At 38.8% G+C, this 14,004-nt stretch overlaps 1 protein-coding gene across 1 annotated transcript in view; it reads left to right on the forward strand.

The window, feature by feature from the left end:
* Window positions 1–14,004, forward strand: part of col14a1a (collagen, type XIV, alpha 1a) — a gene marked incomplete at both ends in the record, with an annotated part of 125,403 nt that overhangs the window by 88,177 nt on the left and 23,222 nt on the right. Inside the window, 5 exons of the mRNA XM_083988958.1 lie at window positions 707–784; window positions 1,415–1,501; window positions 5,759–5,812; window positions 8,221–8,316; window positions 8,936–8,989. Of these exons, the coding sequence (XP_083845084.1) occupies window positions 707–784; window positions 1,415–1,501; window positions 5,759–5,812; window positions 8,221–8,316; window positions 8,936–8,989 (369 nt within the window). The remainder of the gene's footprint in view (window positions 1–706; window positions 785–1,414; window positions 1,502–5,758; window positions 5,813–8,220; window positions 8,317–8,935; window positions 8,990–14,004) is intronic.

Here is a 14,004-nt window from a genome sequence, read left to right on the forward strand (position 1 = left end):
TATGATTGTGTAAATGAAACAGTGGCAGAGAGAAAAACAAACACTTATCAGACAGTTTTCCACCAGCCGACAGAATCGCATCCAAGTCTGTAATCATGTGTTCGTGTCTGTACGTATTTAACTTCTTAGATAAAATAGTTTCACAGTCATTAAGCATAAGTGGGAGTTTTCCATAGTTTCCATAGTAGTTCCAAGTTGTGTCTGTGATACATACATGTGTTAAGTTTGATATAGACCTTTGAGTCAATGGGGGATGTCTGGTTTTTGGATGGTTAGAAATGCAAGTCCTTGACACTGCCCTTCTAATAAAATAAACAGTATATATCAGCAGGCACCCTCTTCAGTCTCGATGCCAAACTTTAGAAATAAATCAGCAGCAAGCCAATGACCTAATTTATAGCCTGGTCTATAGTTTAAGACTTGCGTAGCCTCCAGAACGTTCATTTTGTTTGTTGAAGCGATCAGCCAGACTGGGTCCATCTCTCTTCCAGCACTTTTCAGCTGGTCATTAGAGCTCAGGCTGTCTCTGCTTGTTTCTTACAGACACAGAAACACAACCAAACCACACAATTACAAAATATCATAGTAACTATTCTGTAATGTTGCCTCTGTTTCACCCATATATTTTGAAATGTGTTAACTGATAATTATATTAAAGGTAGAATTAATGGGTTTGGCTTGTGTGTGTGTTTGTGTGTGTTTATAGTTCCAGCTCCAGATGTTTGACATCATCTGCAGTACATCCTGGGCAAACAGAGATAAGTGTTGTGAACTGCCAGCACTGGTAAGAAATGAACACATGAATATACTACCTTCTGAACACACACGCTTACACTCACCCTCTCTTAAAAGCATTTTTTTTCTACCTCTCTTCACTGACTCCTGTGGTTTAATTCTCTGGTTATTACAGCCTTCGATAATTACAGTGATAACTGTGGTTTCATTGTGATGAATTATGATGAAATCAGAGTTAAAGCTATGTTAACTTGAAATCTGTACTGAGTGTCCGTGCTATGTGGTCAGTTGGGTAATTTCATTTTAGCGATATAAATACCCCAAGTGAGCGGCTTAAGAGTCAAAAAGCAGATACATATACTGTAGTATTACATAACTCTTGTCTGTGTGGGTCTGTATGAGTACAGCAGTTATTAGGCATGAACATACACACACAACTAACAGATACACACAGTTAGTAGTTAATTAAATGCAATTATACAACCTGATCCAATGTGATAAAGCAATTTCTCTGTGAAGCTTAAATGTCTAGTTTTTAACTTTAAGATCATTTTCAGGCTGTAGTTCGTGGTGGACATGTATTGGATTGTGTTACTTTATGTTGTATCATGACATGAGGGGCGCAGTATGTTTAGAGCATAATACAATGATGTGTGTGTCTGCGTGTGTGTTTCTTCAGAGAGTTGAAGAGCAGTGCCCTCCCATGCCTCATGCCTGTACCTGCTCTCAGGACAGCAAAGGCCCCCCTGGACCCTCTGGACCTCCTGTAAGACATCCCTGTTTCCTCACTTCGTTATTTATAAATTAGTGTAATTACTTGATCTTTGCTTGGTCCAGTGTGAAGTCCATCTTTTCCGTCTCTTGATGTCTTTTCCCTGAGCTTCCCATGGGCCTATGTGAAAAGCCTAATGTCTTCCTTCTTGTCTTTGCATTTCTTTTTCCCCTCTGTCTCTATATTCTGTCATGTATTCATACCTCAGTGCATTTGTTGACAGGCCCTATCATTCGTATTTTCTTCTTTCCCCCCATGCATCACTTATTCATTCATTCACTTTGACTGTTGGGGAGTGTTTTGTCTGCCAATAATAGATAGTAATGGTGAATTCAAAGTCAAACAGCGACTCTGACAGCTTCACAAAAAGGTTAATTTCCTTGGTCAATACAATTCACCTCATTTCAAAAATAATTCATGGTCCCTTGTGGGCAATTGGAAGCTGTTTTGCAAACATAAAAAGACAAACAAAGGATTCACATACAGTACATAAAATAGATATGTTAAGTACCAATGCATAATAATAATAATTAAAAATAAATTTCTCTCTCTACTTTACCCTTTGTTTGCATCATGCCTGATCTACAGTGTTATGAGTAGGCTACAAAGCAGGTGCATTTATCAGTCAATACATACACCTTCTCAGTACATTAGTCTCTTGTCCTTTTAACAATTAACATCTGGAACAGTTGCGTGAAACCCGACTAAACGAAATAGATCACAGATATTTAGGTGTTTGCTACTCTTCATCCCCTGCTTTTCATCCCTGTCCCTCTTTACCCCATGTGAGTATCTTAGTTCTCCTTTTGTCTCTCTCTCCACCCTTTTGGGCCTGAGGGCAGCAGATGGGTGTGGATCAACACTGGTATGGTTTGAGAAAGTGACGATTCAATTTATCACAGCCAATTACAATCCCTCCAGCTTTCATCCCTGTCCAACAAGCCAGATCCATTTACTCATGTATAGAATTGCACCCACAGGCCACAGCCCTCTCTTCTATTTTCCTACATCTCTTTGTTTTTGTGGCTGACTCATCTTTATGGCAGAAACATACAACAGGGAAATGTTTGCAAAGCCATGGAAGATACGCTAACAAAATTTGATTAAACTGCTATATGGCAGTTACTGATTACTGAGCTCACCTCGAGGACGCAGTGATGGAATTTCAACTCGTTCAAAAAAAAAAAGCCTAAAGTGATGGTGAAAAACTTCCTTATATATTTCTTACACCTTTTGTTTTGTTTATTGTTATTTTTTCTCCACAATCTTTGGCCCCTAATATCTTTTTTTAAATTGTTTTGCCTATTCTCACTTTTTTCCTTTGCCTCCACTTCCTCCCGAAGCCTGTGACTCTTCTCTCTCTCACTCATTTTATTCCTCCGTCTGTCTGTGTCTGTTTCTCTCTCCAGCATTGAATGGGCTTCTTAAATCACATTTTAACTACAGCACATGGGCGTAGTTGAATGGTTTAATGACAAAATCATTGCCACTTTTGTGCGAAAACTGCACACTACAGTCAGTAGGGTTTTATTTTGAGGAAAGATGAAAAGGCAGTGCCATTCCCCTTGTTAAAACAATATAATGGTTGTTAACACAATAAATGCATTGTAATCCCAGTGGAAATAAAGCTTTCAACGCAAAGGGGAATTTTCAAAATCCTAACAGACTGTGAAAAATGTCTGTTTCACTGCAAAAAAAAAAAAATGTGTACACAATTTGTTGATGTGCAGCGGAGACTTTGCTCACAGTGGTAAATCAAACAGTATGAATGAAGCTTAATAATAACTTGGATCTAAGGGGAAGGCTGATGCAATGTGTAAACATAATGACAAAACAAAATGAGATGGAGAGCAAAGAATTATCATAAAAGGGTTTAGAAACTGCCATCAGATCATAACATTAGACAAAATTGTTATAAAACATTATTCATTTACAACAGTTTTCATATTAAATAGAATACAAACTTCTCCCTATCGTACATCAATACAGACAAGAACCTATTTTGATGTCCACCATGTAGACTGGTGGAAGCAATCGATCAAAACAATGTGCTCTTCTTACTGAGAGTTAATCTCTGTGTTTTTGTCCAGTTGTATATGGTTTCCCATCTTGAACAGCAGCAGCCCTCTGCCGTTTTTAAATTTCTTGAGTCATGTTTAAAATAGTATTGATTGCTCCATCTGAATTGCAATCTGTGCCGCTTGATTTGGCTCAGACACGGCTCAATACCGAACATCAGTCAGCAATCAGTCTGACATTAAGGGAAACAAGACATGCCTGGCCCACCATTTCTCTTTGTTAGAACTGAATTGTGTCCATGCTGTTTGAGATCTAAGAGTTGTTCGAAAAAATATACATTTTGCCTTTGGCTCCAAATTGCATAGTTAAATGATATTAGTTTGGTATTTGGCATTAAAGACTTCGATAGACTTAGAAATCCAAACACAACACAACACACAACTAAGCTGATGTTGGAGGCTAATTTCAGCTTCTCTGCAGGTTTTGTATTGCCTCCAAAGTCATGGGCACACATTGTTTGCAAACACTCCATTAAATGCTACTTGCAGAGACAAATTGCTAAATTGCTAGACACAATTAAATTGCTTTGAATGACATGTTTTTCCTGAAAATTAATTAACAAAGGCACAATTGCTGAATTAAAATCAAAAGAACAGTGGTTCTACTCTGTAAAATTAAAATCTCTTCACGGTCAAAATGAGAGTTTAAGGACTATTTCTGCCACTTAAAAGTCTTCTCTTTTTAATTCTCACGTACCATATGTACAGACTAGTGACAAATTAAAGGAAACCGTGGAAGCGTGAGTTGAGTAGCAGGATGACAATGCCTCATCCATAGGACACAAGAGGTTTCTGAATGGTTTGATGAGTATGAAAATGATGCGAGTTAGGTGCTGTGACCTCTGCTGTAACCAGATTTCAACTCAGTTTTAAACCAATGGGAAATTTTGGACCGTTGTTAGACAGCAATCATCATCATCTCAAAACCAAATATCTTTTATAGGCATTCATTCATTCAGTAGAGTTTAGAGACTCAGAGAACCAATGCCATCACTGAAGCTGTTCTGACATTTTCTGCTGGCGTTTCTTTGAATTTTTTTCATCAGACCATGGTTGTTCTTCCTCTTTCCCAACTCCACTTCACTGTTGATGGATTTGGAAAATAGTGACTAGGGACATTTAAAGAGATTAGGAAAGAGACTATAATATTACCTACGTTGTTTCAAACTGAGACTGTTGAAACCTCATATTATCACTGGCTTAGTTTTACTTCAGTTGCACATTTCTGTAATTTATACTGAGCATGGATTTGTCCCTTACTTTTTCCAGGATCACTGATCACGGATCACTTCATGGCCATTCATGCAGGGGATCATTACAATGACCAATAACTTTTTCAATATACATACTGTATGGGCATTTGTGTGGAGACCATCAAACCCTATAAACATATTTTTACCTGCTCAATACCTTCAGGTTGGGTATACATAAATACCAATACATGTTCAGATATATGTGTTAGCCAGTGCAGCAATGTTTGGGTCAGAAGTTTGGTGGGTTTCAACTTTTCACTGGTGCAAATTGAGAAAAAATTACACTTTATTATGTGGTATAATGATACAGAATCTGGTGTAGAAAAAGAAAACAGAATATTTGATATACAATCCTTTCTATTAGGACTGATCTACTGCTTTTACCACATCTGTGCGTCTTTTCTCATATTCCTCTCCCTTCATGCAACCATCCCTCTTGTCCCCTCTGGCTAAATACTGTAGGAATCACCTCTCCCCCACCTCATTCCCAGTGGAGACCTATTTAAGCAAACACAGGAAAAGGATGTATCTCAAATGGGCCAATGATTAGCAGATGTGTGCAGTTTGTCCCTGGATAATCTGAAGGGGCTAGAGGGGTCAGCCCAGGGTTTACAGCTCCAGACTCCTGCCGTAACTTACAGATGCAGAGTAATAAAGTGCAGAGCCCAGTGGGGCGCTTTACAGCACAGATCACCATTGGCCTCTGTCCATCATATTCATAATCCATTCAAATCAAACACTTGTGCAGTTCCAGTTTTATTAATAGATTTTTTAAACGAACAGCAATTTCTATATTTAAAAGGGAATCTGAGGAGTAGATATTTTTGCAGAGGCTTGTTACCCTGTTTTCAGACACTGGATTTGCAAACATTGATTATGTCTGTTTTGACAGTGTGTTTTTGTTGTTTTCTGTGTTTCAGGGTGGTCCAGGCATAAGGGGAGCCAGAGGAGACAGAGGAGAGCCAGGAGTAACGGTTTGTAAAATGCGCTGATATTTGAGACTCTTTATGCTACTGCAAAACATCCAGAACATGATCCATCTCAAATAGTATTTATATTTCATCTTCCATCTATATTTCATCCATGAGGTAGCATGTTTCTGGGTGAAGAGGAGGCATCCAGGAGTTCACAGTAATGCATAAGCTGTGGGAGCTACAGTAGCATCATTTCCATGAATTCATAAATGATCATATTGAACCTTAAACCTTGATAAATCAATATTTATTTTTTGGAGTAATTCCTCTCTCCTCTCTCAAACTGGCAAGACATCAGAGACCCTAATGATGTAATGTGTTAAAGTTTAATCAGAATGAACTCCACATGAGGCAAAGGAGTCAGTTTATAACTTTTGAGGAGCTCACAAGACTAAGCAAGACTCCTGCTTATAGTTTATAGTATGCTTTATTCATAATCTGAACTTGCTGGTCTGCGCCTCCACCCTCAGGGACAGAACATACCCGTTCCTCTGTTCAGCCCACTGATTAGATGTTAAAAGGAGAGACTTAAGTGGTGTGCAGTAATTCCCCCAACTCACAAAGACTTGCTTTAACATCAGCCCACTCCATCCTTCCTACAGGATGTGAAGCACCCTTGAGCCTAAAGAAGTGGTCACCTTAGAAAGTCCCACATTCATTTCCAGACTAACTCTTCTTCCTTTTAGCCTTGTACAGGTGGGCGAGGCAGACTCGTATCACTACTGTTACTTTGCTGTCTTTCACACTTTCTGTTACAGCAAATCTTGACTTGATAGATCTGCTGTAGAGTTTGCATCTGCTATAGTTTTGCTATGGCAATTTGTTCCAAACTGCGACAAGCTATCCAGCTGTGGCAGTCAGTACGCTGCTTAATGCTGTTGGAAATTTCTCAATACCAATACCCACCACTTCATATGATTGTAATTTCATCTTTGATTTAAGAAATATATTTTTGAAGCCTTTTTTTTTAAAGACTCAGCAGGGGTTCTGCCACTTCTGCTCAGACTCACAAGGCTGCCAATCAATATAAAAAAAAGTTGAATATTTCAACCATACGTCCTTCTTTGACTCTGCTGAGTGACAGTGTATCAAGTGCACTACATGCAGTGGCCCACCCAGAACTTAAAACTTCACACATTTTGAAAGAAATTCCCAAGAATGAAACAAAGATTCGTTCAACTTCATCCAAAGATTTCTCAATAAATACCATGTGTGTTATGTTTGATGGGTTTAATCGTGTTAGTTTTGGAGAGCGCTATGGTTTTCTATCCTGCTGGCATGCACATACTGTACAGTGCACACATAGGCTATATGCAGTATTGATACATGTCTATTAGATGACACTGGTACTGTTGTATGACAGCAGCTCCTCAATGAATTCATCATGATTCGTTTTCTATAATCAATTTAGATGCATTACTTGTAACAGTGTATGGAGTGATAGATCAAGAAAATAAATTTTGAAGTTATTTTAATTGAGTCATTCAGATTTCACAAATCTGTCAATTAATTCCTCTCTCCAGGTAGTTTGGTGGCATATTTTAGAGGTATCATTTATTTAAACATTTCAGTCCTATGTTCGCCAATCTCTGTTCCCACTTCATTCATGTATATCTGATCCATGATTTCTTTTGATCGTTTGCATGGATAAGAAAGACATGAAGCCAGTAACTCTGTGGTTGAGTAGTAAGACAATAAATACAGCTGGAGTCGAGATTACTTTGGCTACTGCTGCTGCTGAGCCAACAAGCTACAAATGCTGCGAATCAGCAGCGGTTTACAGGAATTCTCCTCTTTTCTGACTCCCACTGCATGAACCCTGTCTTCAGCTCACACACATAAATCAAATGAGCCGCCACACTGGCACAATCTGATTATGGATGGATGAACAAGTGTTTACATTCATTTCCTGTAGTAGATCTCATTATAGAAGAAGCCAATGACGGTGAAAGCCCTCGAGCATGCAGTGATGATGCTGGCCAGAGTTTGTAGTTTTAACTTGATCCTCAGCCTTTGAGGAAGTAGGCGCACATCCACAGGAAGTATAGAAGTGTCATATAATAAACAATTAAACATTCTTTAGATTTTTGTGAGAGTACAATGAGAACTAAAACCATGTGACTGAGACTTGAAATTATCATGCATTTGTGATATGTTAAGATGAAATACTTTTCAACTTTCTTGAAAGTCAAATTTCAAGTCAAAAGTGTTCATCTACCGTATCATGATTATGCGATATTAAGCCATCATGTGATCTTCATTTGGAGCGGACTGCTTGCTGAGGTGTCAGTAAGCGGTTCAAATGTAATTTTTTTCTTAGCACATGAATAAAGCAATTTTCTCATCTGTGTTTCTTGAAAGCTGAGGCCAAAAAATGATTGCTGAAATCCATTGTGTTGTTTTTGCAGGGCCCTCAAGGGCCAGTGGGAGAGATCGGCCCTTCTGGACTCACAGGACCTCCTGGACCTCAAGGACCCAGTGGACTCTCCATCCAGGGGCCCCCGGTAAGACTTTGCTCCAGTATGTACAGTATTTGTGTGTGCATGCTGAAAGATAGTGTAATGTAATACGTTTAGGAATGCACCATCACATTTTGGAAATGTCCGCAATTACTCAATCATTTCAACAAGCATAATTTACACATATAACTGTTCTTTCAGAATAAACATCTGTGGTCTAATATTTAGAGGCTGTTTCAGTGTTTTTTACGAAATGGTTCAAGAAATGGGATCAAGACAAATATGAAATATGGAGCCAAATGTTCTGTTATTCCAAAGCTTCATAGCTACATTAGACTATGAGACAAAGTCACAAAATGTGTGTTATGTGCCATTCCTCTTCCACCTGTCTGCAGGAGGGTCACAAAATATGTTCATTTAGAGACTGACTTAGTGTTGAGCCGTCAACCACCAGCCAATATAAACTGATGAATGTTGACATATGCTTCAAATAGTCTTCCACACTCTGGTAGGATCTTGTCCAAAGCATGCTGAGGCTGTCCTGGGGACTTGTGGTGGCCCAGGCTCTTATTAAGATAACTGATGTTGGTTTTTACAGTTCTTTGGTAGCTATCGATATGACCACTGGCCCAGCTGAGTTGTAACGACACTGTTTGCTTTGCAGGGTGCTGGCGGAGAGAAGGGAGAGAGAGGAGAGATCGGTCCACCTGGACAAATGGTAAGAGAAAGTTTCATAAAAATGTCAAAACTGACAAAAAAGTAAGACACAGGGGTAAAGTGTGTGTTTGGGTCTGTTGATGTAATTACCAACATCAGAAAATAGAGCCCACAGGGGCAGCTATTTGACATTCTGCCTGAAACGCATGGTCTCTCCCTCTGTTTTTGTCTTGACTAAAGGAACTAAGTACGTGTTGGTGTGTATGTGTGTGTGTGTGTGAGAGAGAGAGACTATGTTTATGAATTATTCTCTCATAATTGTGTGTGGAGAATACAAATGAGTCCTACATCCATTATCACTGAGGTACAATACCCCTGAAGGCTCACAAAAATGAAACCTGTTGCTCTGTGAAGGCGAGGAGTTCATCAATCCATTTTTTCATTGTTTTTCTCATAAGTCTTTGTTTTCTGTCTTGATCTTTGGGACTGTATTGGTTAAGAACAACTCTAATGACAAAACAACCGGTAGAGGTGAAAATATGAACAGTATTTCCTACCTTCAAGGTTTGCGCAAATTTTTGTCCATCAAAATATTGAACAGAAAGTGCCCAGGGCTGCAAAGTACTGATTTAATGAATGAATCATTTTTGAGGTGAACAAACAACTACTAAAGTGTGAAGATGTTGAGAAAACTATATTCATTATCCTGCCCTACCCAGTAGCCAGTATTAGCTGAGCAATTTGGCAAGTTTTGCAATAATTGCAAGTTCTTAATTCATTTAGATGTAGTTGCAACTGCTGTAGATATAGTGGCTGGGTAGTGATGCTGTCCTCAAGCAATACACCTTGTGCTCATCTACTGAACTTTTGGTTTATTATTGTTTATTCTAGAGGAGAGGGGTGAGTTCAAAATTATACATCTGTTTTTTTTTTTTATCAGAGCTATACTCAATGAAATGCTGCATATTATTCCCTCATTGTTTCATAGCTGCACATTGTAAATGAGTGTGAGAGGAGGAGGAGATGAGAGGAAGATAAAGGAAACATAAAGGTTCAACTAGCACTGCGTGTGTGCCTGTGCTGCTGACACACATTCACATGAGGTTAGACAGACACACAGAGATCTAATGGAATCATTGAGATGTGCATAATCATTACCGCCGTCTCCATTATTGAGCAGTGAACCAATCAGAGGTAATACAGAATTAATTTAATGGTGTTCTACAGGGAGCACTGGACATCAGCGAGGACAGAGTCACTGTTAGAGTAACTATGGTCTGCGCCACTGCGTCTGTTAGATTAATGGTGGTGACAAAGGGATTTTTTTTTGTACTTTCCAGTAAGAAAAGTTTTCTTGACAAACTGCAATGATTGCAACACATACACACACATTCCTGAGAAGAAATCTAATCAGGATAATTAAATGAAAATGTAATTATATATTTATGTTGGAGGACTTGTGCAGCACTTTGGTCAACTGAGGTTGTTTTAAATGTGCTATAAAAATACAATTTGAGTCGAGTTGATGAAAACGCCTACAGTATGAGGGTGAATCCAGACCAGTGTGGAGTCATTCAGTTGATCCAGAGATTTGGGCCTTGAATCTTTGCTGTTTGAGTTGGATATTAAATACATCATTGAGATGACATCATAACTTATGGCAACAATGGTACTATGACTTATGTCTTTCAATTTTAAGGTAACTGGAGAAAAACCAACACAAGCATCATTTTCTCATGTCCATTTCAATGACGTGCTTTTGGAAGAACAAGGGTTGAATGACAGACCTATGAGGACTCACCCTTTGGTTTTAACAGCACTAGTTTATTGCATAATCATTGGCCTACAATACCTGCTGTCTTGGCTCATTATCACCACATTGAAGATTGTCCTTACATTTCCTTACAGCATACATCAAGTGTATAAGAACCAAAATTGTGCCACACACATTTACACTTTAAATTTCTCATAGATGTCATAAGACTTTGTGTTTGTTGAATTTACTGGAAGTGATTTCTTCAAATTGTTTGAAAGCTGAGTGTGTGGGAGCCAAGATCCCTAACAGCTCTTTGAGCTCCATCCCACTCGCACACTAAGTTGAAGCAGATCCTGATGCAGCACTATCTGCACCCTCAATCTGCAGCTCTGCCTGTTGTAGAGATAGCGCATGTACTATATGCCCTGCAAATATTCAGGCTCATATCAAACTCATAAAGCGGAAAAAGAACACAAAATCTACCTTTTAACGTCCAGGGCTTTGAAATGAATCTCTATTACTCACACACCATTTTGACTTGAATTCCCTGAAGGATGCCAAAGAGCAGAGATACTAACCAGTTTGACCTCTCTCATTTTAAGGATATTGGTTACCACATTGGTCATTTGGTTTTTAATGTTGATGCCAGTGGTTCACACACAAGCCCTAATCTTTTTCCCCCATCCTAAACTTTTCATTACTTGTTTTGTGTCTCTATGGGCCATATGATGTACTGACAACATAAGTATTATTTTTTCTGGTCTCTGTCCAGTGTTGCTACTGCTACAACCGTGAATTGTATAGGGAAAAGAAATTTAAGACGGTAGTGGATAAAGTCATTCTGAATTCATTATGACCAGATTTAGCTGCTGTCAGATGCTCCATGTGGAGCTGACGTTGCAAATGTTTTGGTTTTGAGAGACAGTTCCTGCACAGAGCATAAAGAAGAACTATTTTTTTTTTCCATACCACAGAGCTCACTTTATTTTTTGAGTCACCACCCCATCTGTTGCTCACTGGTCATGTCAAACTGATGCATTGATCTGCCTCCAGACTGTGCTGCACTATGATGGGATGGTCATTCTCTCTCTGTACTTTAATTTGGTGATTATACCACTATATATATATATACTGGGTATCTAATAAATAATGTGTATCAGTAGATTCAGACACTGGGAAGTGATGCTGATTAATTACTCAGAAAACTCCTGTGTCAGCAGAGTGTTATAGAGTTTACGACGACAACGACGACGACGACGATGATGATGATGATGATGATGATGATGATGATGATGATGATGATGATGATGATGATGATGATGATGATGATGATGATGATGATGATGATAATAATGATGACAGTAATATTTACAGTGTTAGACAGGTATTAATTATTGGGCTGACAAAAGACAAAAGTTTGTTGTTAAACTTATAATCATTTTCCTTATAATACAAATATATTCCTATTTGTTTTTCCACTAATATATTCCTGTTGGATTGTATGTTTACTATTTAATACTAACTTTGTATTTTGGCTTATGAAATGTCTTGAATCATTCATTCATTCATTCATTCATTCATTCATTCATTCATTCATTCATTCATTCATCCATTCATCCATTCATCCTTCATTTTGACTCTCTGCAAGACCTAAAATTTCAAAGAGAGTAGGGAACTGGTCTCATGGGGAGAGAGTGACTGGTTTCTGAACCAGCTCACTGAGAGCTGCAACACTTCCTGAGGCAGAGCTATCTAGCTTCCTCTCCTCCTGCCTGTGCTGCCCTATTAATAAAAGCTAGCAGTGCTGCCCTGCGCTGCACTATATTACAGAGTAGTAATGTGTTTTGTCAAAGAGAGGAATATCTGTGTGTGTGTGTGTGTGTGTGTGTGTGTGTGTGTGTGTGTGTGTGTGTGTGTGTGTGTGTGTGTGTGTGTGTGTGTGTGTGTGTGTGTGTCTCAGTGGGGGGATATTGTAGCTTCCAGGGCCCTGTTGTAATATAAGAGGGACCACAGAGAATATCACAACTCTAAATCATCAATTACCTCTCGCTCCCTGCTCTGCTCCCCCCTTCTCTCTCTCTCTCTCTCTCTCTCTCTCTCTCTCTCTCTCTCTCTCTCTCTCTGTTTTTCGCTGCAGTAAATACAATGTAACCTTGTCATCAGCGTCCCCTCCACCTCTGTTTCAATTTGACAGTGAAAAATGCAGCTGCAATGAATAGCAGGGAGTGTTTGTGTGTCTGTGTGTGTGTCCATCTTTCTCATCCCTCTTGCTCTTTCATTTTGTTTATCACTGTGCATGTGTAGTGATTTAGGGTTAACCAGTAATAATTTTAGGTTTGTCCAAGATTGCAAAATAGATTGTGTGTGTGTGTGTGTGTGTGTGTGTGTGTGTGTGTGTGTGTGTGTGTGTGTGTGTGTGTGTGTGTGTGTGTGTGTGTGTGTGTGTGTGTGTGTGTGTGTGTGTGTGTGTGTGTGTGTGTGTGTGTGTCACACCTTCTGGATGTGTATAGTTGACCCTCTTAGCCTCCCTATCTTTCTTAACACCTAAATCTGTTGGACACTAACATGCTCATAGCTCTGTGTGTGTCCTTCTGCAACAATCAATCAGTAATATTTGTGTATATAATGTGTTCAATCAAAGTAACTTGTGCACTTCTTTTCTGCTTGGTCATCTCTTTGGCCTTCCTGCTCATAATATTCCCAAGGCCAGTTTGAGAGTTGTAGATAGGTGTGTGTACGTGGGAGTTGTGAGTAAGTGTATTGCTTTTTGGGGTTGTTTTTTTTTTGTAATTCACTCTTTATTGATTTTCAGCAGAAAATACATTTTTGGGCTTATATTCTTGTATTCAAGCCAATTAGACAGCAAGAATGACAAAATCTCTTGACACTACCCCAACTCCAGTTTAGCATTTGTAAGCAATCTGTAAACATTTAAGAAATAGTTTGACGTTGGCAAATACACTTGTTCACCCTCTAGGGGAGAGTTAGATGAGAAGATCAATACCACGCTGCTGTATAACCATTAAAAATTAAAATAAATTAATGTTTCCTGTCTTGTTGCCCAGCCAAGCTAACTGCCTCCTGGCAAGAGCTTCATATTTAACAGGTAGACACGAGCACGCTATCAATCTCTTTATCTAAGTCGCTGACTCGCTGCCAGAAATCAAAGAAAGCCTGTTGCTAAATGGTTTATAACTGAAGAACAGTTATTGAGTAATTGTAAGCAGATACAAAATTGTAAGCAGATACAAAAGCATTTTAAGTGTCTAATACTGTGTATAATCAACTCTGTAACTCCTGTGTAAACAGATCAGAAGTTA

The sequence above is a fragment of the Trachurus trachurus genome (assembly GCF_905171665.1).
Source record: "Trachurus trachurus genome assembly, chromosome: 16".
Lineage (NCBI taxonomy): Eukaryota > Metazoa > Chordata > Actinopteri > Carangiformes > Carangidae > Trachurus > Trachurus trachurus.